The 26,816-nt window shown below is 31.8% G+C and overlaps 11 protein-coding genes across 11 annotated transcripts; 9 read left to right on the top strand and 2 right to left on the bottom strand.

Moving 5' to 3' along the window:
- Positions 1-1,199: 1,199 nt before the first annotated feature.
- On the top strand, positions 1,200-3,328 carry PPL_11196 (FNIP repeat-containing protein; the record flags this gene model as incomplete). The annotated part of the gene is made up of 3 exons (XM_020581953.1): positions 1,200-1,311; positions 1,696-1,893; positions 1,926-3,328. The coding sequence occupies 3 exons, from the start codon at positions 1,200-1,202 to the stop codon at positions 3,326-3,328; spliced, it is 1,713 nt and encodes a 570-aa protein (XP_020427256.1).
- A 257-nt stretch (positions 3,329-3,585) lies between these two features.
- Positions 3,586-8,105, top strand: PPL_11195 (uncharacterized protein; the record flags this gene model as incomplete). The annotated part of the gene is made up of 6 exons (XM_020581952.1): positions 3,586-3,775; positions 3,838-5,026; positions 5,431-5,499; positions 6,165-6,394; positions 6,579-7,691; positions 8,038-8,105. The coding sequence occupies 6 exons, from the start codon at positions 3,586-3,588 to the stop codon at positions 8,103-8,105; spliced, it is 2,859 nt and encodes a 952-aa protein (XP_020427255.1).
- Positions 8,106-8,176: 71 nt separating this feature from the next.
- On the top strand, positions 8,177-8,383 carry PPL_11194 (uncharacterized protein; the record flags this gene model as incomplete). The annotated part of the gene is made up of 1 exon (XM_020581951.1): positions 8,177-8,383. The coding sequence occupies one exon, from the start codon at positions 8,177-8,179 to the stop codon at positions 8,381-8,383; it is 207 nt and encodes a 68-aa protein (XP_020427254.1).
- A 157-nt stretch (positions 8,384-8,540) lies between these two features.
- Positions 8,541-12,557, bottom strand: PPL_11193 (uncharacterized protein; the record flags this gene model as incomplete). The annotated part of the gene is made up of 3 exons (XM_020581950.1): positions 8,541-8,767; positions 8,878-9,073; positions 9,798-12,557. 3 exons carry the CDS (start codon positions 12,555-12,557, stop codon positions 8,541-8,543), a joined length of 3,183 nt encoding a protein of 1,060 aa, XP_020427253.1.
- A 1,201-nt stretch (positions 12,558-13,758) lies between these two features.
- PPL_11192 (uncharacterized protein) lies at positions 13,759-14,376 on the top strand (the record flags this gene model as incomplete). Its single annotated transcript, XM_020581949.1, has 2 exons — positions 13,759-13,894; positions 13,943-14,376. The coding sequence occupies 2 exons, from the start codon at positions 13,759-13,761 to the stop codon at positions 14,374-14,376; spliced, it is 570 nt and encodes a 189-aa protein (XP_020427252.1).
- Positions 14,377-15,459: 1,083 nt separating this feature from the next.
- On the top strand, positions 15,460-16,859 carry D7 (cAMP-inducible prespore protein; the record flags this gene model as incomplete). Its single annotated transcript, XM_020581948.1, has 2 exons — positions 15,460-15,528; positions 15,600-16,859. The coding sequence occupies 2 exons, from the start codon at positions 15,460-15,462 to the stop codon at positions 16,857-16,859; spliced, it is 1,329 nt and encodes a 442-aa protein (XP_020427251.1).
- A 200-nt stretch (positions 16,860-17,059) lies between these two features.
- On the bottom strand, positions 17,060-17,528 carry PPL_11190 (uncharacterized protein; the record flags this gene model as incomplete). Its single annotated transcript, XM_020581947.1, has 4 exons — positions 17,060-17,068; positions 17,089-17,172; positions 17,271-17,342; positions 17,493-17,528. The coding sequence occupies 4 exons, from the start codon at positions 17,526-17,528 to the stop codon at positions 17,060-17,062; spliced, it is 201 nt and encodes a 66-aa protein (XP_020427250.1).
- Positions 17,529-17,738: 210 nt separating this feature from the next.
- Positions 17,739-18,173, top strand: PPL_11189 (RNA recognition motif domain-containing protein; the record flags this gene model as incomplete). Its single annotated transcript, XM_020581946.1, has 2 exons — positions 17,739-17,797; positions 17,882-18,173. The coding sequence occupies 2 exons, from the start codon at positions 17,739-17,741 to the stop codon at positions 18,171-18,173; spliced, it is 351 nt and encodes a 116-aa protein (XP_020427249.1).
- Positions 18,174-18,680: 507 nt separating this feature from the next.
- On the top strand, positions 18,681-19,180 carry lyrm5 (electron transfer flavoprotein regulatory factor 1; the record flags this gene model as incomplete). The annotated part of the gene is made up of 3 exons (XM_020581945.1): positions 18,681-18,731; positions 18,812-18,901; positions 18,974-19,180. The coding sequence occupies 3 exons, from the start codon at positions 18,681-18,683 to the stop codon at positions 19,178-19,180; spliced, it is 348 nt and encodes a 115-aa protein (XP_020427248.1).
- A 714-nt stretch (positions 19,181-19,894) lies between these two features.
- Positions 19,895-21,127, top strand: mcfY (mitochondrial substrate carrier family protein; the record flags this gene model as incomplete). Its single annotated transcript, XM_020581944.1, has 3 exons — positions 19,895-20,022; positions 20,146-20,290; positions 20,360-21,127. 3 exons carry the CDS (start codon positions 19,895-19,897, stop codon positions 21,125-21,127), a joined length of 1,041 nt encoding a protein of 346 aa, XP_020427247.1.
- A 2,349-nt stretch (positions 21,128-23,476) lies between these two features.
- PPL_11186 (armadillo-like helical domain-containing protein) lies at positions 23,477-26,713 on the top strand (the record flags this gene model as incomplete). Its single annotated transcript, XM_020581943.1, has 9 exons — positions 23,477-23,619; positions 23,685-23,935; positions 24,025-24,491; positions 24,595-24,826; positions 24,921-25,021; positions 25,109-25,311; positions 25,405-25,754; positions 25,848-26,172; positions 26,683-26,713. The coding sequence occupies 9 exons, from the start codon at positions 23,477-23,479 to the stop codon at positions 26,711-26,713; spliced, it is 2,103 nt and encodes a 700-aa protein (XP_020427246.1).
- Positions 26,714-26,816: the final 103 nt, after the last annotated feature.

Below are 26,816 nucleotides of genomic sequence, written 5' to 3'. Positions count from 1 at the left end.
TTAGTGTATAGTGTGTTTATTTATTATCATAATGATATGACAAAAAAAAGTTAAATTTTGGGTTAAAGACAATCAAATAATTATGATCTACTTGTCATATGATCATTTTTATTATTTATTTATATTTTTTCGTAAATTATAGAAATTTATAGATGAACATAAACAATAACATTCAAGATTAAATTGGAATGACAATTGTATATTTAATATTTCCGATAGTAGTATAAGAGAACTCTTTATCGCCACTGACAACAGTCTAAAGATATTGCTAGGATCACTTCCAAACACTCTTGAAAAGATAACTATCTACAATCGTCTCAAAGACTATGTCCTACAAAGCAGAACTATGTACTTCAATTGAGATGAACAGCAATTTATTCCTCGATTTACAACTGGATTGTTCCCTCAGTCATTGGAATCACTCGAACTAGTTATGCATCTTAATCCAATGGTGGAACACTGTCTACCACCAAATCTGAAATCACTGCAACTAACTTCATACAATTCCTATTCCACTATCGATATTTCACGCCCACCTCCATCATTGGAAACCCTTGAATTCGAGTATGATTATGTTGGTTGAATTGAGAACATATCTGCTATCTCCCAATTTCAAAGACTGACGACAATCAATGGATGCACATTCGAGTGGATCGCTTCACTTCCACCATCTGTCACCAGCCTCAAATTTTCCGACTGCTTTCAAGATATTAATAGTATTGAACCAGGTGCCATTCCATCGACAATCACCAAGCTGAGCTTTACTGACATGGGAGATCTAAATTACAACCTGGTAGTATACGATCGAGTGTCAGAAAACCAACTATTCTTGGCTATAAGTACTGGTGTCATCCCGATTGGTGTGAAGAAAATCGATATCTTTTTGAGATCCACTACTTTTCCAGTGGAGTGCATACCAAACACTGTGGAATCATTAGAAATTTCCAATTTTTTATCAGGTTACCAAAGTCTTCAGTTTTTTAGATCTTAGTGGACTACCGTCGATCAAGTAACTTTCGGGCTAAGAGATATAGATAACTGGATTACCACCGAGTTTGGAATCACTTAAACTGATTGGAGAAGGTGAATTATATTTATCAATACCACCAACCTTAACGAAGCTGACACTAATTATCACTGCTCTCATCAATGATACTTTGAATGACAACAGACAGCACAACCACCTGAATAGATTGATAATGAAAGTAGATATCAATTATTTCGAATACAACAGATTGGAGGATATTCTAGTCTCTGTTGAAATCATCAAAATCTTTGGGATTGTAGAACTTCAAAGATATAATCGATCAGGTATTTTCGTTGGTTACAATCGAGAGTATCCTGTTTCATAGAATCGACTGAAAAATTAAGAGATTTACTTCATTCGATAGTTTGAAAAGAAATATTAATAATGATTTAATACCAACAATCATTCCTTAAATAAAAAATAAAAAGATTTCTATTAAATGATTTATTTAGTCATGTGATCACACGATCATTTTTTTTATTATTTTATTTTTATTCAAATGTTTGCATTCGATTACCACATTAAGAAATATTAATAGATGAACATAAATAATAGCATTCAAGATTTACCATATCTATTGATATCTAAGATATTAAGTTTCAAAGAACTGACAGTTTTAGATTCAATATGTTTTAGTTTAACAAGTAAAAAGTTATATAATAATAGAGATAGATATTTGATATTCAACGGTCTTACACACGCTCAATCACAATTGATTTACAACAGAAGTAATCATGTAACACTTAGATCCTATCAATTACAATTTCAACAAATATCAGATATTCAATCATGTAATCTAATGATTTGTGATCATAGTAAAGCTCTTGACAAGTCAACTACCAAATTCTATGATTATATAATAGATAGTATGTTAATAATATTAATAATCTATAGATAGCTTTGATTAACCTAAAGAATATCTTGATACAAACAGTTTCTCAAATGAAGAATACAGATAATCTTTCAGAGAAAATACTTTTGAATGTAAAGAGTGTTTATATCAGATTAATTTGGCTAGACAATTACAAATTTAATATTTCAGATAGTAGTATAATTGAACTAAAATGCTTCTCTGAAAACTTGAAGATATTAGCAGGTTCACTTCCAAACACTCTTGAAAAGATATCTATCTATAATACTTTCAATGCGAATGTGCTGCCAAATAGTATTAGAACTATGACAGTCGATCGTGAAGAGCAAGATTTTATTCCTGGATTGTTCCCTCAGTCATTGGAATCACTCTATCTATCTCTATATCGTAATACATTGGCGGAACACTGTCTACCACATAATCTGAAATTATTGAATATTGGTACATTCCATAAACCCGATGACTATATTATTGATGTCGGACACCTACCTAGATCACTTGAAACGCTTCATTTAGATTATGATTTTGCTGGTCAAACTGAGAACCTATCGATGCTCTCTCAATTCCAAAGTCTGACAACAATAGATGGATGTAGTTTAGAATGGATCGATTCACTTCCACCATCGGTCACCAACCTTACATTTAGCTGCATGATTCTAGATGATGGTTATATTGAACCTGGTGTCATTCCATCGACAATCACCAGTCTTGACTTTGGTGGCATGACAGATTTCAAATTGAAACCTGGTAGTATACCATCGAGTGTCATAAGCCTAACTTTACCTGACTATCAACATCGTATGGAAGCTGGTATCATACCGATTGGTGTGAAGCTATTGGATATCACAGTGGAATTGGATGATTTTTCAGTTGAATGCATACCAAACACTGTGGAATCATTGAAAATTTCCATTTATTTCGGTTCAGATAACTCAAAACCAAAGTTATTAGATTTTTATGTACTACCATCGATTAAGATACTTTTGGTAATAGGAGAAAGAAAGATAAGCAGATTCCCACCCAATTTGGAATCACTTAGACTAGCTGGAGATGGTAAATTATTATATTCATCATTACCACCGACCTTAAAGAAACTCAAACTAGATTGTACTTATCTCATCAACGATACTTTGAATGACAATAGTCGACACCACCACCAACCGAAAAGATTGATAATGAAAGTAGATAGCTTTTATTTCAATGAAAACAGGTTGGAAGATCTTCCGTTCTCTGTTGAGATCATCCAAATAGATAGGAATGTAGAACTTCGAAGATTCAACGGATCGAGCAGCATCTTCATTGGTTACAATCGAGAGTATCCTGTGAATGGTGGATTCATAGAATCAACTGAACAATTGAGAGATTTAATTCGCAACAAAGTATTGGAAAGAAATATAGATAATGATAAAATAACAAGATTCATTACATAAATAAATATTATTGTTTTATCGATAAATGATCGGTGACATGCACGTGATCATTTTTTTTATTATTTAAATTATTCAAATGTTTGCGTTCGATTAAGAAATATTAATAGATGAACATAAATAATAGCATTCAAAGATTTACCATATCTATTGATATCTAAAATATTAAGTTTCAAAGAACTGACAGTTTTAGATTCAATATGTTTTAGTTTAACATCTAAAAAAGTTATATAATAATAGAGATAGATATTTGATATTCAATGATCACCAACTTTACACATGCTAAAGCACAATTGATTTACAACAGAAGTAATCATGTAACACTTAGATCATATCAAACACAATTTCAACGAATATCAGATAGCAACAGATCTTGTAATCTATTGATTTGTAATGCTCATTACAATCTTAACAAGAATTATATAAAATACTGTGATTATATAATAGATAGTATGTTAATAATATTAATAATCTCAATATATATAGATAACTTTTATTAACCTAAATAAAAGTTTCTCAAATGAATAAAGCAGATAATCTTTCAGAGAAAATACCTTTGAATGTAAAGAGTGTTTCTATAATAGATTGGAAAGACAATTGTATATTTAATATTTCAGATAGTAGTATAAGAGAACTGGATATCAAATATAGAAGCAACTTAAAGATATTGGCAGGTTCACTTCCAAACACTCTTGAAAATATATCTATCTTTACCACTTTCAATGCGAATGTGCTACCAAGCAGTATTAAAACTATGATCGTCGATAGTGCAGATCAAGAATTTATTCCTGGATTATTCCCTCAGTCATTGGAATCACTGGAACTTGTTATGTATGACAAACCATTGGGCGAATACTCTTTGCCACCAAATTTGAAATCATTGCATTTAGCTTCATCCGATCGCCCCTCCAGAATTGATGTTGGACACCTCCCTAGATCACTTGAAACCCTTAAAGTAGATTATGATCTTGTTCGTCGAATTAGGAACCTGCGGATGCTCTCTCAATTCCAAAGTCTGACAACAATAGATGGATGCAGTTTCGAGTGGATCTTTTTACTTCCACAATCAGTAACCAGCCTGAAAATTTACAATATCATACTGAATAATAACTATATTGAACCTGGTGTCATTCCATCGACAATCACCAGTCTTGACTTTGGTGAAACGGCAGATTTCAAATTGAAACCTAGCAGTATACCATCGAGTGTCAGAAACTTAACTATTATTGGTTATAGACATCGTATGGAAGCCGATGTCATACCGATTGGTGTCAAGCAATTGGAGATGACTTTGGAATTGGATGATTTTTCAGTTGAATGCATTCCAAACACCGTGGAAACATTGAGAATTTATTCATATAATATACAATCAAAGTCTTTAGATTTTCATTCACTATCATCGATAAAGAAACTTTCCTTCTTTGGTGATATAAAGATAAGTATATTTCCACCGAATTTGGAATCACTAAGACTCATTGATAATGGTGAATTAATATATTCATCATTACCACCGACCTTAAAGAAACTCAAACTAAATAGGTCTAATCTCGTCAACGATACTTTGGATGACAACAGTCGACACCACCAACCTAAAAGATTGATAATGAAAGTAATGCACTCTTATTTCAAAAAAAATACATTGGAAGATATTCCAATCTCTGTTGAAATCATAAAAATCGATCAAAATGTAGAACTTAGAAGGTATAACGGATCGAGCAGCATCTTCATTGGTTACAATCGAGAGTATCCTGTGAATGGTGGATTCATAGAATCAACCAAACAATTGAGAGATTTAATTCACTCCAAAGTATTGGAAAGAAATATAAGATTTGATAAAATATCGAGTATCATTACATAAATAAATATTTTTAATAATATAATAATATCTAAATATTTAACTATCTATTTCTATTAAATGATCGACTGATATGCCAAAAATTTGAACACTATTTTTTAGTGATACCTTTTTTTATTGTTAAAAAAACTTTTTTTATTTCATAGATATAGATGAACATAAACAATAATATCCAGGATTTACCATATATATTGATATCTAAGATATTAAGTTTCAAAGAACTAACAGTTTTAGATTCAATATGTTTTAGTTTAACAAGTAAAAAGTTATATAATAATAGAGATAGATATTTGGACTACGATCGATCAAGAAACTTTCGGTAATAGGAGAAATAAAGATTAGTAGATTTCCACCAAGCTTGGAATCACTTATACTCATTGAAAATACTGGTGAATTATTATATTCATTATTACCACCGACCTTAAAGAAACTCAGATTGGATCATAACTTTGAATGACAACAGTCGACACCACCCCCAACCTAAAAGATTGATGATGAAAGTAGATATCGCTTTTTTCAACAATAAGACATTGGAAGATCTTCCAGTCTCTGTTGAAATCATAAAAATCTATGCTATAAATAATAATTAATAATAATTAAAATAATTAACTATGATATCTGTTTCAAATTATTAAGTTAATAATCGTTTTAGAATAGTATTAAATATAGTTTATGATATGTTTATGTATTATTTCTATCAAAACAAATAATAAAAATAATAATAAAAAAATTAAATGAAAATCTTGTCTCTGAGATAAAGTTTCTTGAAGATGATCTTAAAAAACTAAAATGGTTAATAAAAAATATTATAAATTTTATTTTATTTTTATCTCGTTTGATCATTTTTATTTTTTCTTTATATTTTTGATTTCATAGAAATAAATAGATGAACATAAATAATAACATTCAAGATTTACCATATCTGTTGCTATCTAAAATATTAAGTTTCAAAGAACTGACAGTTTTAGATTCAATATGTTTTAGTTTAACAAGTAAAAAGTTATATAATAATAGAGATAGATATTTGGTATTCAATGATCTTACATATGCCCAAGTTCAATTGATTTACAACAGAAGTAATCATGTAACACTTAGATCATACACCAAACAATTTCAACAAATATCGGATATTCAATCTTGTAATCTATTGATATGTGATCATAAAGCCAATCTTAACAAGAAATATATAAAATTATATGATTATATAATAGATAGTATGTTAATAATATTAATAATCTCAAAATATATAACTTTAATTAACCTAAAAACATCATCTATCATTATAAACAAAAGTTTCTCAAATGAATAAAACAGATAATCTTTCAGAGAAAATACCTTTGAATGTAAAGTGTCTTTCTATAATAAAATGGCAGGACAATTGTATATTTAATATTTCAGACAGTAGTATATGTGAACTCGAGCTCAGCACTGAAAACAATACAAAGATATTATCAGGCTCACTTCCAAACACTCTTGAAACGCTATGTATTAATAACACTTTCAATGCGAATGTGCTGCCAAATAGTGTTAGAACTATGACAGTCGATTGTGAAGACCAAGAGTTTACAACTGGATTATTCCCTCAGTCATTGGAATCACTCGAACTAGTTTTGCATGAAAATCCATTGGTGGAACACTGTCTGCCACCAAATCTGAAATCACTCTATTTGGATTCATCCTATCACGAAACCATTATTGACCTTAGACACCTACCTCGATCACTGGAAACTCTGGAATTCGATGATAACTTTGATGCTCAAATTGAGAACCTATCGATTCTTTCTCAATTCCAAAGACTGACAACCATCAAAGGATGCCACTTAGAATGGTTGGATTCACTTCCACCATCGGTCACCAGCCTTAAATTCGCCCGAATCGAAATCTTTAGTTTTGATAATCTAGATAATAACTATATTGAACCAGGTGTCATTCCATCGACAATCACCAATCTTGACTTTGGTGAAATGGGATCTTACAAATTGAAACCTGGAAGTATACCATCGAGTGTCATAAACCTATCTATTCCTGACTATCGACATCGTTTAGAAGCTGGTGTCATACCGATTGGTGTGAAGCAATTGGACATCACTTTGGAGGTGGGTGGCCTTTCAGTTGAATGCATACCAAACACTATGGAAAAATTGACAATATCTTCATTTCGATTACAATCAAAGTCTTTAGATTTTCATGAACTACCTTTGATTAAGAAACTTTCTATCTATGGAAGTATAAAGATAAGGAGATTTCCACCAAGCTTGGAATCACTTACACTCATTGAAAGTAATCAAATATTGTATTCATCATTACCACCGACCTTAAAGAAACTCAGACTAGAGAGTACCAATCTCGTCAAAGGTACTTTGAATGACAACAGTTCACACCTCCACCAACCGAAAAGACTGATATTGAAAGTATTGCACTCATATTTCTACAGTTTCGAATTCAACAAATTGGAGGATATTCCAGTCTCTGTTGAAATCATAAGAATCGACGAGAATGTAGAACTTCGAAGTATTAACAGATCGAGCAGCATCTTCATTGGTTACAATCGAGATTATCCTGTCAATGGAGGATTTATAGAATCAACTGAACAATTGAGAGATTTAATTGAAAACAAGGTATTGAAAAGAAATATAACTAATGATAAAATAACAAGCTTCATCTAATAAATAATTTCATAACATTTTTTTTAAAAACGATCAATAAAAAATGAAAAATTTTCATTAACCAGATTGAAAAAATTAAAATTTGGGGGTAAACCACTCAAATTTTTTTAATTTGCTTCTGTTTTTCCATGGAATTAAACAAGTTTAACCTGTTTTAAGTTGGAATCACAATTGTATATTTAATATTTCAGATAGTACTGAAAACAATCTAAAGATATTAGGTTCACTTCCAAACACTCTTGAAAAGATAACTATCTAAAACACTTTCAATGCGAATGTGTTACCATATAGCGTTAGAATTATGAAATTCGATTGTCGAAATCAGCAACTATGATCGTGGATAATGAAGACCAAGAATTTATTTCTGGATTGTTCCCTCAGTCATTGGAATCACTCACTCTAAGTTTGTATGATATTCCATTGGATGAACACTCTCTGCCACAAAATTTGAAATCACTATGTCTCACTACATTAAATGCCACTGTTGACATTAGACACCTACCTCGATCACTGGAACATAATCGTTACAATTCATAAAAACTCATTTTTTAGAAATCATAAAAAATACGAAAACATTAAAAATAAAATCATTATTATATTATTTAGATTCATCAATTAAATATATTCTTTATCTTTCTAATTAGATCACATATATATAGAAGTTCTCTCAGTGGAGACAGTAGCACCAATCCAACTAAACCAAGAAGGCAAAGAGATGAACTCGTGAGAAGTATGTGCAAATGGCAGAGAAGTTTGATAAATCCACCGATGTAATCAAGAAGTTGCATAATGACAATCGTTGTTTTCGGTGCGAGCACTCCCGTGATAGTAGAGAGTGACTGTTTCGCCAAAGCCAAGCTGGGAAGATCGATCCTACGTGCCAACAGATATGTAGTAAGGACTGGTCGGGAATTTGGACGTCTGGATATATGTCTTGATGTCGGTGATAGAGAGCGGAGATTCCCCTTGTACACTATTCTGGTCAATTAGTTTCTCTTGTTGATGTTGCACTATGCTACTACTAGACTGACTATCCATATCTTGATAACGCTTCTTGGTTGGCGAGTAGGTGATGGAAGTTGTTGAATCCATTAAGTTGCTGTGTTGTTGCTTCTGAGCTAGGAATTCGTTTAAAGCATTCTCCACAGGACAATTGTATCTCGGCTTCCTCTTAGTTTCTCTAGATGTTTCTTTTGTTCTGTCATCTTCTCTAGCTTGCTTTTGATTCTATTTTAAATTCGGTGTCGTTCTTCCTTTCTTCGATGAGTCTCTCCTTCTCTAACGCCTTCTCTCTAAATTGTTTTGTGAGCTCAACGATTGCTAGTTAGAAATAGAGAAAAATGTAATTATTTAATAAAAAAATCGTTATAATAGATAAAAATGAAAAAGTATAAATGTTGTTTATTTCTATATATATGTGATCTAATTAGAAAGATAAGAATATATTTAATTGATGAATCTAAATAATATCTTTCTCAGTCACGCAGACGACTTTTTGGAAAAATTTCATAGGACATGGTAAAAATGTTGTTGCCAACAGCATTCAAACAAATTTCACCAATTTTGAAATTTTTTTTACGATCAAATTTAAATGTGGTACAACAAAATTTTTTGTCATGTCTTGGTAATTTTAGTTAATATTTACAAAAGATATTTTTATTTAATTATCCCAATTGAAAATATTGCTAACTGAAAAGGATATGGTAATCCATTGAATATTGTAATCTTTATATCTTTCTATCATTTTAAGAAATTTTGATGTCTTTTGGATTTGATTTGTCACAAATCTAAGTAGAGAAAAGGAAATCAAGAATTAATTAAGAACAGAATTTGAATAAAGAGGAAGATATACATAAACACTTTTGAACATCAAGATTTAATAATTAAATCGGTGAAATTTAATATAAATAAATTACTTTAAAATTTTATTTTAGAGCAATAATACTATTACAAAGAATGATAACAATGCGGCTAAAATGTTAATTGATAGTTGACTGGATGAATTAAGGTCAGATGTTGTTGAACCTGTGGTAGTTGCACCTCCTGTTGTGGCATCAGTAGTTGCTCCACCAGTTGGTGTTGAAGTTGTGGTTGATGGTACTGGAATCTCTTCTGAACAATCATTACCTCTCCATCCTATATCACACTTGCACACTGTAGTCTCGTAGTTACATGTACCATGTTGTGAACAATCATTCAAACACCATTTTCCATAGTAAGCGACAGTGTTGTTGGCAAAGACATTTTGAGATTCCACTGAAACAAAGACTGGAACTGGATTGGTGGTTTCATTTGCAAGTTTCAGCGAGGTAATCTCACAGGTAATATTGTTGGTAAAGGTAGCAGTGATGTTACACTCTTCGTCGTTGATCTTTACAATGATATTGGAATTGTAGAAATTGTCACCAAAGATTGTAAATTGAGCGGTTCTATTTGCAAAGTATACAGCTGGACTGATGTTGGAGATAGATGGGGCTTGATATTTCGATTCGAATGGAGGGGTATATAAAGTACCTACATCTGGTAGATTAGAAACAGCAACAACGTCCATATCACCAGCACCTCCTTCAACTTGACAAATGATAGTGGCTGGTATGTTGTTACTAGATTGTGCAACGCATGGAGAAATCAATTGTTCACTAGCTCGAATATTGCTGAAATAAATTTCAGAGTTTATGATGTAGTTACCGACAATTGTAAGATTTCCTCCGGTTACATGTGGATTTGAAACCGATTGGATGGTTGGTTTGAAGAGAAGGGGAATTTCAGTGGCAGCTGCTTGATCGTCGACTGTCAAATGATAGAAGGCGGTGAAGATTGTTGATGGAGCTTTGAAAATAATAATATTGTGGGTGACGGAAATAAAGGTGACGGCAATTGGTTCGCTGTTGGAGATGGCGAAGGAAATTAAGGTACCGGAACTACCAAAGTTGTTACCTTGAATGGAGATGATTGTGTTATCTGTTTGATTGATATTGGTGCTTACAATAGTTGGAGGACTGTATACGAAAGCAAGTGAGTTGGAATATAGTTGGTAAGTTGCATCATCGTAGGCACGGATAATTTTTTTCGCAATGATACCTTCCATGTTTGGGAAGATGACGGTGTTCATGTCGACAACAGTACCATTGACATAATCATCACCTATGTAGATTCTCATCTCTGTGAGGTCGTTACTTTGGAAGAAATCACCAGATAATGTAATGTTGTAACCAGAGGCGGTTTGGAGAGAAGATGGATTAATCGAAGTCAAATATGGAACGAGTTTAACGATACCTGAGTACAACCAAGTATTAGTAGTAAAAATATCCAAATTAAAATTATGTGAGCCAGCTGGAATCTTAAAGGATAATGAATATGGATCGGCAATTAAATCACTAACCGGAGTTTGTTGGTTGATACGGACCTGGAAGTTAGCGGCGTTGTACATGTTGGTACCGTTGAAAACAAGGGTGTCGTTAACTTGGAAGTATTGTTCAGAGAGTGTTGGTGTGGCGTAGGTAATGATGTATTCAGTGTCAGATGAATAACCGTTGAATGAAACGGTGATATCACAGTTATCGAAGGGAGAGTTTGTTTGGTTACCGTAGAGAGTGAGAGTACAGATGATCGATTGCGCAGATACGAAAACCATTGATAGACATTGTCCACCACAAATTGTGATTTTGTTGTTTGGTGTGTTGACAAAACTCTCACCTGTGATGGTTACCACGGTTGTTCCGAGGTAGGCAACTTGTGCGGTTCCACCAGTGTAGATAAAAGGTTTGGGTACGGAGCAATCGTCACCTAACCAACTGGAACTGCAGATACAAGCACCGGAAAAGCATTGACCGTGGTTGTTACATTGGTTTGGACAGAGGTTCTTGTAGGTCATTGTGTAGATCTGACCAATGCCAGAAGCAACTCTGACAACATTGATGGAATTATCAACTCCAACTGCATAGGAATATGAGTTGAGGTTGACGGTGTTAACTTTTTCGCTTGGGGTGAATTTAAAGGTGGTTGGATGCAAACCGGTAAAGGAGGTGGTGATCAATGCCAAATTACCTTGACTGTCGGCGATGGACACGAAAAGTTGTTGATAGTTTTGGTCCATGTTCATGTTCAAACAAGCGGAAAAGTCGGTGGTGAGATTGTAAACACTGTGTTGGCCGTTAACAAAGTTGAATTTTTCAATGTATGCTCCGTTGATATCGGATGTACAAGCCATAAGCGTACTTCCATAAGCAATTGCAGTCTTTGAGGCGGTATAATTAAAAACATTGGTGGACTTTAAGCCTCCAATTGAGTATTGGTAGAGTACTCCGTCGGCATGTACAAAGAGATCAAATAACGTCTGGGCTTCGTAGACCATAAAATCTACTTCCGAACTTGAGGAAATTGGTGTGGCAATCGATGTGGTTTGAGATGATGCCGAATAGGTTTGGTAGGTAGGACTGTAGATCCATGGAGTGAGGAGAATGGACATTGTTGCCGAACCGGGTGGGAACAAAGTAAAGGCTGTGTAATAACCGGAACTTGCTGAAGTTTGTACCCATCTTAAGATTGCATTGTTCTTGTTGACTGTGTTGATGTTGGTTGGATAAGAATTACTACCAACGGTGGTAACTCTCTGAGTGAAATAAATAGCGCTGGTGGAAGCTTCCGTATAGACGGTGTTGGAAGCTAAAAAAGTTGCTATCGATTGGTTGGTACCGAATCCATCACTCATTGGATAGAGTGTGCTTACTATTGGATCAGTGCTCAGAGGTGTCGGGATACTATTGAACATACTGATTCTGGTGGTGTTGGTGAGAACAAGTAGCGATCTCAAAACGCCAGAATAATAATCGGGTGAGAACTCTGCCTTGGCAATACCGGGAATTGGTGTACCATCAATCTCTCTCAATTGTTTGATATATTGGGTGCCAAATACCTGAGCAAGAGATCCAGTAGTAAATTGTAAAATACAAATTAAAATAATGATTAAATTTAATTTTATCATTTTCAATTATTATTTTAATAATTATTTCTTTTTTAATAAATATTTATTTATTTTTTATTACAAAAAAAAAAACAAAAAGGAAAGAAAAGTAAATTTAACCTTGCAAGGTTACTGTCCTGAGAGAGCTTCCCCAATGATTGTTTTCGAACAAGTCTTTACAAATCAAAAATAAAAATTAATTTAATATATAAATGTCTTTTTTTTTTGTTTTTGATCGAAATGATTTTGATATTATCAGTATTTTTAGAACTAACGTTTCAAAAATCTCTTAGATTTGGATCGACGGGTCGAACAAGAATAAATCAATTCAAAAAAAATTTCAAAAATAAACTCAAAAAAAAATATATTTTGATTTTTCACAGAATGAATGAATTTATTGGTAGACGAAATAAACAGCTTCGTTGAAATTTATTAAATGGCATGATTTTAATGACAAGTTTGATCCCAAAATCAACCACACTTAAGTGATCATTACCTTAATGTAACCATGTCGTTCACTTTGGATCTTTTAATCAAAATAATCAAATTCTGATCTTTCTTAAAAAAGAATGTTTGCTGGTTAAATCTTGATTGTTTTTAAACATTGTTTGCAAAGTTCAACTTCAAAGTATTAAATTTAAACTTAATATTCTTTTTTTTTTTGAAGAAGAAGAAAAGAGATTCTCGTGTGGTCGAAAAAGAAATTAAATTATTAATATTTTTATTTTATTTTGTTTAAGATAGATAGATAGTTTATTCATAAAGTAATAAAATAGAATTATCTATTCTATTGCAATGTATTTCGGTGTAGAATGAGTGACCTATTGATTATCAGTATCCAACAAACAATTACATAATGAATTTATTTCAATTGATTTTTGATTTTTTTTTTTTTCAAAAATTTTTTTAAAAGCAGATTTCTTTATCCTTTTTGCTTGGATTAATAATAATGATAATTCCTGTTAGTGGTTGTCTGAGTCGATTGTTACAACAATCTTCACATGCACACCATCATATATTAAAAAATAAAAACATTATTGAATTTAAAGATAATATTAATAGTAAACGTTTACGTCGATCGACATGTATATATAATAAAAGTAGTTTCATCAATAGTAATAATATAACAATAGCTATTGATAGTAATCGTAATAATGTAAATAGTAATAGTTTTTTAAATTTCGAATATTATCAAAGACCTTTTAGTAGTAGCAATAGTAGTAGCAATAGTAGTATAAGTAATAATATAGATTCACAACAACAATTACCCTTACAACCAGTGATACCAACGAATTGTTGTGGTAATGGGTGTGCACATTGCGTTTGGGATAGCTATTTCGATGAGTTGGAACAATACAACTTGAAGATGAAAGAGATTAACCCTAACCTACCGGACGAGCCTCTGCTGACATCAGACGAAAACGAAGATCCAATGCAATTCTTTATGAAAATGGAACGATTCTTTGCACTTCAAAAGAAGAAACAAGAACAACAACAGAAATTAAAACAAGAGAAGCAAGATGAACAGCTAAAAATAGATATTGGTACTTCCATTGCAAGTTCCTAAAAAATAAAATAAAGAGAGTAAGAACAATTCATGAATAAAATAATATAGTTAATTGTAGTGTTTTTAAGAGTTATTGTTATTGTTGTTTTAGTTTTTTGGTCAATAGTAAATAGATTGTAACATCTCTTAAAATCTTACATTTTCTTTCAATATTTATAAACTCTCAAAATCAAATCAAATCAAATCACGTGAATGCAAAACATTTTGCATATGAAACTAAACCACACATCATGACAATCAATCAACTAGATCACACACTGATAGCAAAACAAAAACACACTAACTCATCACCACTGTTTTTTCATTCATTCATTTTATATTACTTCCTTCCATTCCACTTTGTGATCGCGAGTGAAAAGAGTGCTATTGATACATTATACAATGAAAATTAATTTTAGTGTTTTTTTTTATAATAATTAAAAATACATTTGTATTATTATTCATCCATTGCTATATAGATTGTGGTTCATTTACATTTCATTTCCACTCATCGATTATTGGGTTGGTGAACAACAAACATATAATAAAATTAAAATAAAGTAAAGTAGTTGGGTGTTTTAATAAGGATCATTCAAAAGGTGCGCTAGCATATGCAATTCTTTTATAATGATATTTTAATCGGATAGATATTGTTACTCCACTATGAATTATCATTATCAATAAAAAACAACAACAACATCATCATCTCGCATTTGCTTTATTATTATTTTTAATTTATTTTTTTTATTATTTGTTATGTTTTTTCTGTATTAAAAATTAATGCATATGCAATGTACTATGGTTATGGCAATGATGTTAGTGAAACTCCAATTGAATTAAAATAATAATATTATTATTTAAAAAAATATATTAATTAAATTATCATTATTAATATTATTCTTGTTGTTCACTCACTCTTCAAGTTGAATATTGAGGAAATCCAAATATTTCATTTTCATAGTTCAAAGTCTTTTTTTTTGTATTTTTGATCCAATTTTATATAATTTATTTATAATAATACAAAATTGATCTTATCATAAAGATTAATTAATTTAAAAATTTCATTTAATAATAGTAGTAGTTATAAATATTGTAAATAAAAAAATGCAAAAGAAACAACTATCACTTTTCCTGATAGTAATTATAATTGGAAGTTTAGTGCCAGGTGGTTTGGTAAATCAATCAAGAAATTATTAAAATTTGATATTTTAGATATTAACAAATCAAATATTGATCATTTTTAGGCAGAGGAAGAAATCTCTCAGTTGGAAGAGAGTGCTCAGAACTTTCATTTTCTACAATATATTCAAGATTCCATAAGAATGGATGCCATTAAGAACATTATCAACCAATTGTACCCTTCTTATGCCGAGGAGGAGAGAATTCTAAAGGCAGCCACCGAAGAGTCGAGAAAAGTTGTACAACAAATCGATTCTCCAGCCGAGCAAGGAGAGAAAGTTGTATTGGAAGCCATGAACATTCTCCAAGAGATGGCCACCAGATTGAACAGAGCATCGCCACCACCAACTAGAAAGCTCAATGCCGGATTTTTGGGTGGATTCATCGGAGGACTCTTCTCGGGATACGGTGGTACCCAAACCTCTGGATTCCAAACTGGAAATCCAACTCCAGGTCAGGAGGCAATCGGTGCCACCTACGGTGCTCTACAGGGTGTACTCGGTGCCAATCTAGGTGATTCCACCGGTGCACAAGCCACCCAGCTACAAACTGTCAACGGTATCCAACTCACCGTGCCAGTTACAGCCAATCCCAACGTCATTTTGACCACCCCAGTGTCGACCCTCTCCGTTGTGCCACCACCAGTCGGTGGTTTCACAATTCTCACAGTAAAGCCAACCGGTAATCAAAACGACGGTCTCATCGGTCAAACCATCGTATCTGCACAAGGAACAGGTGTTGCCTCCGTCGCAGGTGTTTTGGGTGGTCGTACCAGTGCTTCTTCAATCGCCAAATCCGTCGGTAACGTACTGGATTTCACAGTCGGTCAGGTTATTGCCGGTGGAAACACTGGTTCCGTAGGTCAATCCATTGGTACCAACCAGAATACCATTGCCATTTCCATCGCCGGTCTCCTCGCCGGTGCCAAAACTGGTTCGTCGTCGTCGGCTGGTTCCGTCGCTGAGGTAATTGGTAACAACGCCGTGCAGAGTGTCGGTCACGTTATTTCCGGTCCAACCGGTACACTCGCGCGTACCATAGGAGGTCTCTTCTCCAGTTTGGCACACACCATCGTAGGTCAGGGTGGATCGATCGCCAGAATCATTGCCGGTAACTTCCAGTTGATTGCCGGTCCACCAGCACCACACCACGCACCAGTCGCCGTTGTCACCGGTGTTCAACGTGAAATCAGCTACGGTTACGAGCCACAACAGAATGCACTCGACTACCATCTCAAACAAGCCTACAGCCAACCGGCATTCGTCCAACAACAACAACAAACTGATGTTCAACCAACTGTTGTTCGTGCTCAATATGATAATTAAATTAAAATTTTGGAAAAATAGGAATTAATTAAAAAAAAACAAAAAAAACAATCAATCTTTTTTTATCCATACCCCCACAAATCTAAAACCAAAAAAAAAAAATAAAGAAAATTTTATTGGTTTTGTTTAGCTTAATTTATTATCATAAAGAATACTACTATTTTTATTTTATTTTATTTACATAAAGTTTAATTAATTAATTAATCTAACTTTTTTGTTTTTTATTTACATATGATTTCTCTTCCATTAAAGATCTATATTCTTCAGGTAATTCAAATGGTATTATTTCTTCATCATCTATAATATGATCATCCTAAAAGTAGTTAAGATAATGATAATGAAAATTAAAAGGTTTAGTTGCTTATTATTTTGTGTTGTATATGCATGTCTAATTAGATTGATTCAACATACCAATAACTCTAAATTATAAAACTCTTCAATCTCTTTTAATATTATTTCAGGTGTAAACACTCTATCTGGTAACTGTTGTTTTAAAAGTACAAATGTATTGATAAGAGAGAAATACTTGTTGACACCCAGAGGTAGACACTGACTGATCGTGTCCAACAGTAGTATTCTCGATTTTAAATCCCATGTAGGCGGTTGTGTCAATTGTTGAGATGTCAAAGATACTGCTGTATCTTCACCACTCTCTGAACCTTCACTCATCTAATATTAACCTGTGTTTAGTTGTTGCAATTTGCAATGATCAAAAAAATCATTTAATAAAAATTTAAAAAAAAATATTCAAATTCTCCCACTTAGCGATTTTCGTCAATTAATTAAAATATTTTATATCATTTCTATTATTATAATTTATATTAAACAAATATAAATACATACATATAAATACACATTTAAATAATACATAGATAGATAATGGCAACTCTAAAGAATCAAAGACTACCACCAGAAGTAAATAGAATTTTATTTGTAAAGCATGTATTATTTATTATCATTAATTTAAAAGATAGATAGATAGTTTAACTAACAATAAGTCTATAATACTTTTCTATATATAGAAATCTACCATTTAAAATAACATCAGCAGAGATCTATGAGTTGTTTGGTGCTTACGGTGGAATCAGACAGGTTAGATTGGGAAATGCAAGCGATACAATGGGTACTGCATTTGTAGTGTACGACGATATCTTTGATGCTAGAAATGCATGTGAACATCTATCGGGTTACAATTTCGGTGGTAGATATCTAGTGGTACTATATCATCAACCTGCTAAACAAGCTAGAAAACTCGATCAAACAAAGAAGAGACAAGAATTGGAATTAATGAAACAAAAGTTTGGTATTGAATAGAAAAGAAAAGAAAAGAAAAGAATATAATATAATAGAATAGAATAGAGAATGGAATAGAACAGAGATCGCATATAGAATAGAATAGAGTCAGCTTAGCTTAGTATAGTCAGTTGATTTCAATTCAAACTAAAAAAACTATAGATCTTAGTCGATTCATCCATCATTCATTGTGTACATATAAAAATAATCAGCTCCAACCCAAACCCAAATCAACCAACCAACCAAACAATCTCAAACACACTAACTGTAGATGATCTCACAGTGATACAACAAACAAACAAACAAACAAACAAACAAACAAACAAACAAATAACCAACAATTAAACTACTACTATAGTAGCATCAAGATCATTCACTATTGTGTAACAGTAGTGAATGTAGAAAGAAATAAACAAAACATGTTTAATTTATTTTTTTTAAAAAAAACTAAATTTTTGTGATGATCATCATTTAAGGTTTCATTATTTTATTTTATTATGATTATATGTTTTTGAATATTTAATAATAATGACATCATTAACAGAGACAAGATATATTGTAAAGAATCTATATAAACAAGTAAGAATATCATTTATCAGTTTGTAATGACATTAATTGCGCTCCCTCTTTGAAATTAATGAATATATATGAATGAATAGTTGTTATATTTAGGAAGAATATCATTCTTGGGTGTTGAGAATGTTAGGAATAAAGCTAAACCTCAATTCATGGCGAATGCACATCTCACTGTTAGTATTAATAATTGAATTGTTGAATAAAACAACTTGGTTTTAATAATTACTATTTGCTATTCAATTTAGGATTTGAATGAAATCAATCAATGTATAGAGAGAACAAGATATGTAATCAAGGAAGTTGAAGCAATGCACAGATTTCATAAATATAGAACATTAAAGAAAGCCTACGATCCTGAATTTCAGAAGATTAACGATCAATTTGATATTGAAAAGTTTACATTATATAATAATAATAATAATAGCAACAATAACAATAATAGCAAACAATAATACTTTTAAAAAAATATAGTCGATTGTATATATATAATAATCATTAAACCTGTTATATTGATGATCTAATAAAAATATCAATATTTGTATATGTTGTTGTTTTATTTTTTTTGAATCACTTGTTGAATCTAAGTTTTGTTAGTTATTAATATAAAGTCTAAGAATTCTTAGAATATTGTTTCGAGAAATTATTATATTTTTTGGTAAAGCGTAATTTTTTAAAGTAATTTGCTATTATTACAATGTTCTCTTCAAATGTAAATGGACTGATCAGACAATCTCTACTAAAAAAGTATCAAAACTAACAACCATCGTTCAGTATATTCTAAAGTATTGTATCTTTCAATGTTATCTTTGGAAGCAATATTCAAACTCCACAAACAAAGAAGAAAATCAAATATAATAAATATATTATTTTTATTATTATTACCTTTTTAATTTTTATTTTTGATCTTCCCAAAATTGGAAATGACTAAATAAATTAATTTATTTTCAACAACAATTTTTGAATGACTCTTTCCAAGTTATATAAATGACACTTAATTATTATCTTTTTAGTTTTTTAAATATTTAAAACAAATTTTATTTAAATATCAATCGAATCAATTCAATTCATTTTTCATTGTATACATTCATTTTGATTTAAAACCGATTTAGATCTCCTTATATTTATAAATATATATATATATATATCTATTATTAGTTTAGATAGATATGACAGATAAGAAAATGGAAAGTAGTTCATCATCAGCATTGATTGAAAATGCAACTGATGAAGATGCAGATCCATTGGCTGGTGCTTTGGCAGGAATTTCACGTAGTTTAACAAGAGTCATTGGAAGGTATGTGTTGTTGATTACTTGATGATTGTATTACCTCTATTTCTCATAACTATTTAACTAATAGTTAGATTGTTTTATATCAATCGACTCGATCAATGACAAATGACATTACAGTATATCTAGAGGTGGAATTGCGGGATCATTCTCTGGAATGGCAGAGGAGACTGCTGGATACCCATTGGAACTTGTTAAAACTAGACTTCAAGTACATTCAAATCCAAACATAAGTTTCTTAAATGTAGTTCGTGAAGTTTATCAAAAAGAAGGTGTAAGTTGTTTGTAATATTACTAATTAGTTTGTTATCTTTTTATTAAGGACTAATGAATAAGTATATAGGTTGTTGGCATGTTTAGAGGATTGAGTTCACCGTTGGTTGCATCGGCAATGATCAGTGCTATTCAATTCACATCGTTTGAGAAAACCAATCATTTTCTACACGAGGAGTACAGAATGCCCGATCCCTATAGATATATGATCTCTGGTGGTACTGCAGGTCTGTTGCAATCGTTCATCATATGTCCTGTTGACGTAGTAAAGAGTAGGATGATGATTAGTGGAATGGGGCATGGTGGTAGTGCTGGCGGTGGTGGTGCCGGTGTTGGAACTCTTCAAATGGCAAGAGCAATCATGGCCCAGGATGGTCTAAAAGGTTTCTACACTGGTATGTCCGCCACATTACTCAGAGATGTACCAGGTCTAGCTGTATTCTTTACGACCTACGAAGGTTTAAAAGATGTATTAGGTGTTGAAAGTGAACATGGTAGTAGTAGTAATAATAATAGCAACAAAAACGACAATAATAATGTAAATAGTAGTAGTAGTAATAGTAGTAGTAAGGGTAGTGATTTTCTAAAGATTTTATTGGCGGGTGGTCTGGCGGGAAGTGCATACCATAGCAGTACACATTGTTTCGATATTGCAAAGACGTTGATTCAAACACAGGTTGGTACACCCAAGTATCGTGGCACATTCGACTGTCTCAATCAACTGGTACGACGCGAAGGTATCAGAGGTTTATTTAGAGGTTACTTTACTACGCTTGTTAAATCTTTCCCCGCAAACGCTGCTGGTTTCATGGTTTATGAATTAGTTCAGAAAGTTTAAACTATAATATAAACAATATGAACTATAAATATAAATATAAATATAATATAATAAAACAAGAACAAACCAATTGTTTGTTTCGAACCTGGTTTGATTTTAATGGGTTGACGATTAGTAGTAAAGAGAATCATAAAAATATACAACCTTCTACTCATCTCATCAATCCATCAATCAAAAACAAATCAAATCATATCAAATTAACAATGTTGTTTATAAACCACTATCAAAACAAAACAAAACATGATTAACTATTAACAAAACAAAACCTAAACCACCAAACAATCATCCACATTTTACTCATTCTCACAACAACAATAACAACGAAAACAATGACAACAATAAACAACAAACAAACAAACAAATCAAGTTGAGTCAAGTTCGATCAGAGTATTTCATTGTTACTCTGATCGAACTTGTTTGTTTGTTATTTTTATTAAAATAATAATAACTTTTTTTTTTTTTTTTTTGTGCACTTTATGTCTGGTGCGAATGAGGCTGTTTGTGTCTCAACTGGTGCATGAAGTTCACGGTTTTCCTTGTGGGCAATGGTATAATTATATTTCAATTTCGACACCTGATTAGAGTGTCGTGTTGTAACCTTAGGTTTTGTTTTAGGCATACCCGAAAAAACTTACTCTTATATTAAAATAAAAAACACAAACAAACCACATTAATTGCGTGATCAAAAAAGATATTTTTAGTTTTGACTCTTGAAATGTGTTTTTCCAAGGTTTTTTATTCAAAAAAACAAAATATTAGATGAAAAAATTCAAGACCAATAAAAAAAAAAATTAAAACGAAAAGATACCTTTCATGGTTTTGATATTTTTAAATTTAATAGTGTTATGTAAATGTAAAAGTAGTGTGTAGTTTGGTTGATTTTAAAAATAGATATAGATAGATAGATAGATAAGATTAAAATAAATAATATAAAATAAATAAAAAATAAATATAGAGATAAAGTTGAAATCAAAATACAAATACAAAGAAGAAAGGTTGGTAAATTCATATTTTTTGATCAAATAGAACCACAAAAATAAAAACATCAGAAAATCACAAATAAAATGATATACCCAAATAGGAATATTTATAACTATCATTTTAAAAAAACAAAAAAAAAAAACAAATTAATATTTTTTTAATATTTTTTTTTGTTTTTTTGTTTTTTTTTTTTTTGAAGTTGAAACACCTCAAGACACTTATCATTTTTTTTAATCATTGCCAAACCAAAATCAGTTTTGGTGTTAATTTTTTGTTAATTTATTTGGTTTTATTGATGTATTAACACAATAATAAGCAGTTTCTTCATCATAAGTAGTGTCACACAAAAATAACAATAACAACACAACATCATCATAAACTATAATTTATATCATCATCATCAATCCATATATGTTAGCAATCAATTAAATATATATCTAACAAATCATTAACAATCAATCATTCAATTAAACCAAACAGAGAGAGGAACAAATACAGAAGAATATAAGATAGAGAATACAGGAAAAAGAAGAAGCGTAGATACTACTTACACTTTTTTTTCAAAAAAAATCAAAAACAAAAAAGTGAAATTTCAAACAATCTAAATCAGGACAGATAGTAACATAGCTCATTAATCAATTCAAGCTTGGAACTCGTAATAATTAAGTGTGTGTGACTGGTTTTTTTTTGGTTTTTTTTTTTTAATGAATCAGGAAATTAGCTCATAATTAAGAAGAAATAATAATAACAATCGAAAAAATAAAAATAATAATAATTAAACATCAATAATTAGTTAGTTAGATAGAGAAACAAAAGGAGATGGTACTTCAACAACAATTGCCATCTCAGGTTCTGCCATCGTTGGAACAGATCGAACAGGTCTTACAGACTCTTTTCAATCCCACTGGAAGTAGTGAGGTTGCCACTCTCCAGAACGAGGCGAATCGCTGGCTGTTGGATCTTCAGAACAACGTGCAGATTGTCAGTGTCTGTTTGGAGTTGGTCAAGCCGGAGCGTCCGTTCTTCTCGCAGTTCTACGGGCTGCAGACACTCTACACCAAGATTCACCAGGATTGGGAGTCGCGCTGGTCCGACGAGTTGCGCTTCGCCGTCAAGACGATGGTGTTCAACAGGTTCCTCGCGGTGATAAACGATGCCGAGTCGGTGAGTCCAGTGTTTCTAGCGAAGCTGGCTGCTGTCATTGCAGCGGTGATTACACATTCGATTCCGCGACTCTGGGAGGAGCCGGTTGCCGACCTGCTACAGTTGATCGCCACAAAGAACGCGATACTAAAGCGTGTTGCCGTCGACATTCTCACACTGATGCCACAGGAGTTCAACAATGTAGTATTATCGGCCAGCAGAAGAATGGCTATAAAAGAGCATCTCACTCGCAACTGTGAAGCCGTCATCTTTATGATCTCAACGTCACTCGATGCCAACCCAACCGATCAACTTAATGCCCAACTACTTCTTTGTTTTAGACAATGGATCTATCATGGTGATGCAAAGTATGTATTAATATTAATAATAAACATCATGTCGATACTAACTAAAATGCAAACACATCAAAAAGAGCAATGATTAAAGGAAATGTTTTAAATAATTTGTTCAAAGTGATCGATTGTGGCGTATTGTTGGCAGAGTCATTGAGTATCATTGGAGATTTGATTAACTTTCATACCTATCGAGCACCTCTATCATTCGGTGAACCAGTTGGTAACAAAAACATTCACAGCAGCGATGAAATCAACTATGAGAGATTCATTATACCAATCATTCGTAAATTAGTATCACTTAAACCAATTTATAATCAATCAGTACAAAGTTTGTATTAATAATTAATAACTATGGTTGTATTACACTTTTTACTTACTTATCTATTACTTATTACTTACTTATTTGTATATATATAGATGAATCGATACATATTACAAGAGCATTCGCAGAGATATTGTCACAGATTGCAGAGTGTTATACACCGATAATTATGGATATTACGAAATCAGAGAATCAGCAGTTGCTTTCGTTCATGATCGATGTGTGTTCGCATCCCGACAAGGAGATGTCAGAGCTGACGTTTGATGCGTGGTCTTATTTGGCCGATCACATCAACGATATAATCGAGGAGAAGGGACAGCTTTTCCAGGAGCGATTTCAACAGATCTACGCGAAACTACTACAGATTCTCATTCAGAAATCATCGTATCCCTCAAACAACGATAGCCCAAGCGAAGAGCTCATCGAAGACATCTCATCCTATCGTAACAACGTCTGTGATATCATAATGGCATGTTTCGAGACCATCCAAGAGAATCCATTTGTACAATATATCGATAATTTATTAAGAAATGAATGTAAAACATGGCAATCTTATGAAGTTGTAAGTATTGTTAAAATAATAATAATAATAAGTTCGAACAAAATATATATACTTATATTACTATTACTATTACTATTATCATTACTACTATTATTATTATTAGGTTATCTATGTATTTAGATGTATTTATCAATCAATAGAAGAAGAGAATCATTATGTAACAAGCATCATTTCACTTAGTTTAACATTACCTGCACATCCAATCTTTTCGAATACTGTTTTATTAATGTTGGAAGACTATGGTGGGTATATCGCAGAGAAGAACGACCTATTGCAATCATCATATCAATATATTATATCATTAATCAATCATCCAGAAACACGATCATATGCACGTATGTATCATATCATATATATAATAACACAATCACAATTGTAATTAACATAATTATATCTACGTTTTTTTTTTTTATGGCTTATAATAAACAGTACGAACATTATATACATTCTGTGCAAAGTATGCAGATAAACTCTATAACAACACAGAAACTACACTCAATACATTAGAAAATATATTTAAATCATTTAAGGTAACCATCTAACTGATAACTAAAGTATTAAGATAGGTAATATACTAACAAATCTATTATAATTGATTACATTATAATACTTTTTAGGTTGGTGACCAAAAGAACTTTGTAGAATCAATACTATTATTATCATCTTATATTACAAGCGATAGTCAAGCAAATAATGTTTTTCAAAGACTCTTATCCCCTATTATTGTAAATTTGAACTCGACAATCATTGCTGAAATCCCTCCGAATGAAAAGAGTCTACAACTCATTGATAGACTATTGGTTTTAGAATCAAGTTTAAAGTAAGTAATAATAATAGTATTAGTAATAATAGTAATAATTATCTAATTTAAACAAAACACTATTATAATTATTATTGTTATTGTTATTATTAGAATACCAGAAGAATATTTCCATGTTTTCAAAGATTTCACCAATAATGTGTTGCCTCTCTGCGAAAGAGTACACGAGTTTTCAATTACAAACAGAGATTTAGAGGTACTGGAAGTCGTTTGGAAAATACTTTGGCGAATTCAAATGGAGATGGACAAGAGTGCAGTGAATATCGAGCAGCTCTTTACCTATCTGACTGCCGACATCACCACATTCCACACACTCACCACATCGTCCTACGAAACGATCAACCTCCTCACAATGACACTCGCCACCGATCCAAAATATACTACTCATTTCACAAATCTATTTAATGTCCTTTCATCGAGTTCACTTCCAATCATCTCAAATAGTAAGTTTGTTTATTAGTTGAACATTAATAATTCAGAAGATCTGTTTGTGGAAACTAATTGTTATTATTGTTTTTTTATTGTTCTTCTTATAGATGACAATCATAGTATACCGGTTATCGATAAATACTATAGGGTGTTGACAAAACTGTTGGAAGTGAATGCCAATATATTTTACAATCTAAAGGATGTCGTCTTGATTGTGGAGCGTTCCATCATATCGCTTTTGAATATCGAGAAGGATTCCGTACAAGCCTCACTGGAATTCCTCGACCAACTCTTTATCAAGTCTACTCCACACGAAACACTCTTTACCAATTACAGTCTGCATATTATTTCCAATTTATTAGCTGCCATTGTCAACGATTCAAGACAAACTCTAACAGTATATCTATCTAAATCACTTTTTGATTGGAGTATGTATAAAAATATAAATTATGAAGAAATAACAACAAATTTGTTGACTAACTTATAATTATAACAACTTAGTTAATAAATATCCAAATGAAACGATTCAATCGAATATAAAAGAGTCGATTCTGAATGCCAAGTGGTTGCCTGCCGATACACCTCAGGAGGAGAAAGATAGACTTGTATCACTTATCATGGGCAAGAGCAAGGATATTACAAAGTTTAAGTTGCTGATTAAAGATCTCTGTCAAGTGTGCAACAATCAACAGACCTGGGAAGTTTTCCTGTCCTATGAGCTATAAGTGAATTGCCATTTGCCTTTGCTTTGTTGTCATGTTCATCCAACAACACAATCAACTAGTACCCTTTTCACTTTAATCTTTAAAACAAACTCGACCTCTCGACTGTCAACCAATTAACCATTCTCAATCCATTTTGAAAGTTGTTAATAATAAATTGGAAATTCATTATTATTGATGAACAAAAATAATAACAAGTTTGTTTGTTTTTTTTTTATAGTTTTATAAAGAACAGTAAAAAGTTTACTTAATTTTTTTTATAGTTATAAAGTTTTTTTCTTTGTTTCTTTTTTGCTTTGCTTTGTTGAATAACCAAATAATAATTTATAGTATTCTTGTGATAAATTGATTATG

This window comes from Heterostelium album (genome assembly GCF_000004825.1).
Source record: "Heterostelium album PN500 unplaced genomic scaffold PPL_scaffold13, whole genome shotgun sequence".
NCBI lineage: Eukaryota > Evosea > Eumycetozoa > Acytosteliales > Acytosteliaceae > Heterostelium > Heterostelium album.
Note: the sequence above shows the minus strand (reverse complement) of the source record. Positions and strands in the feature narration are given on the sequence as shown.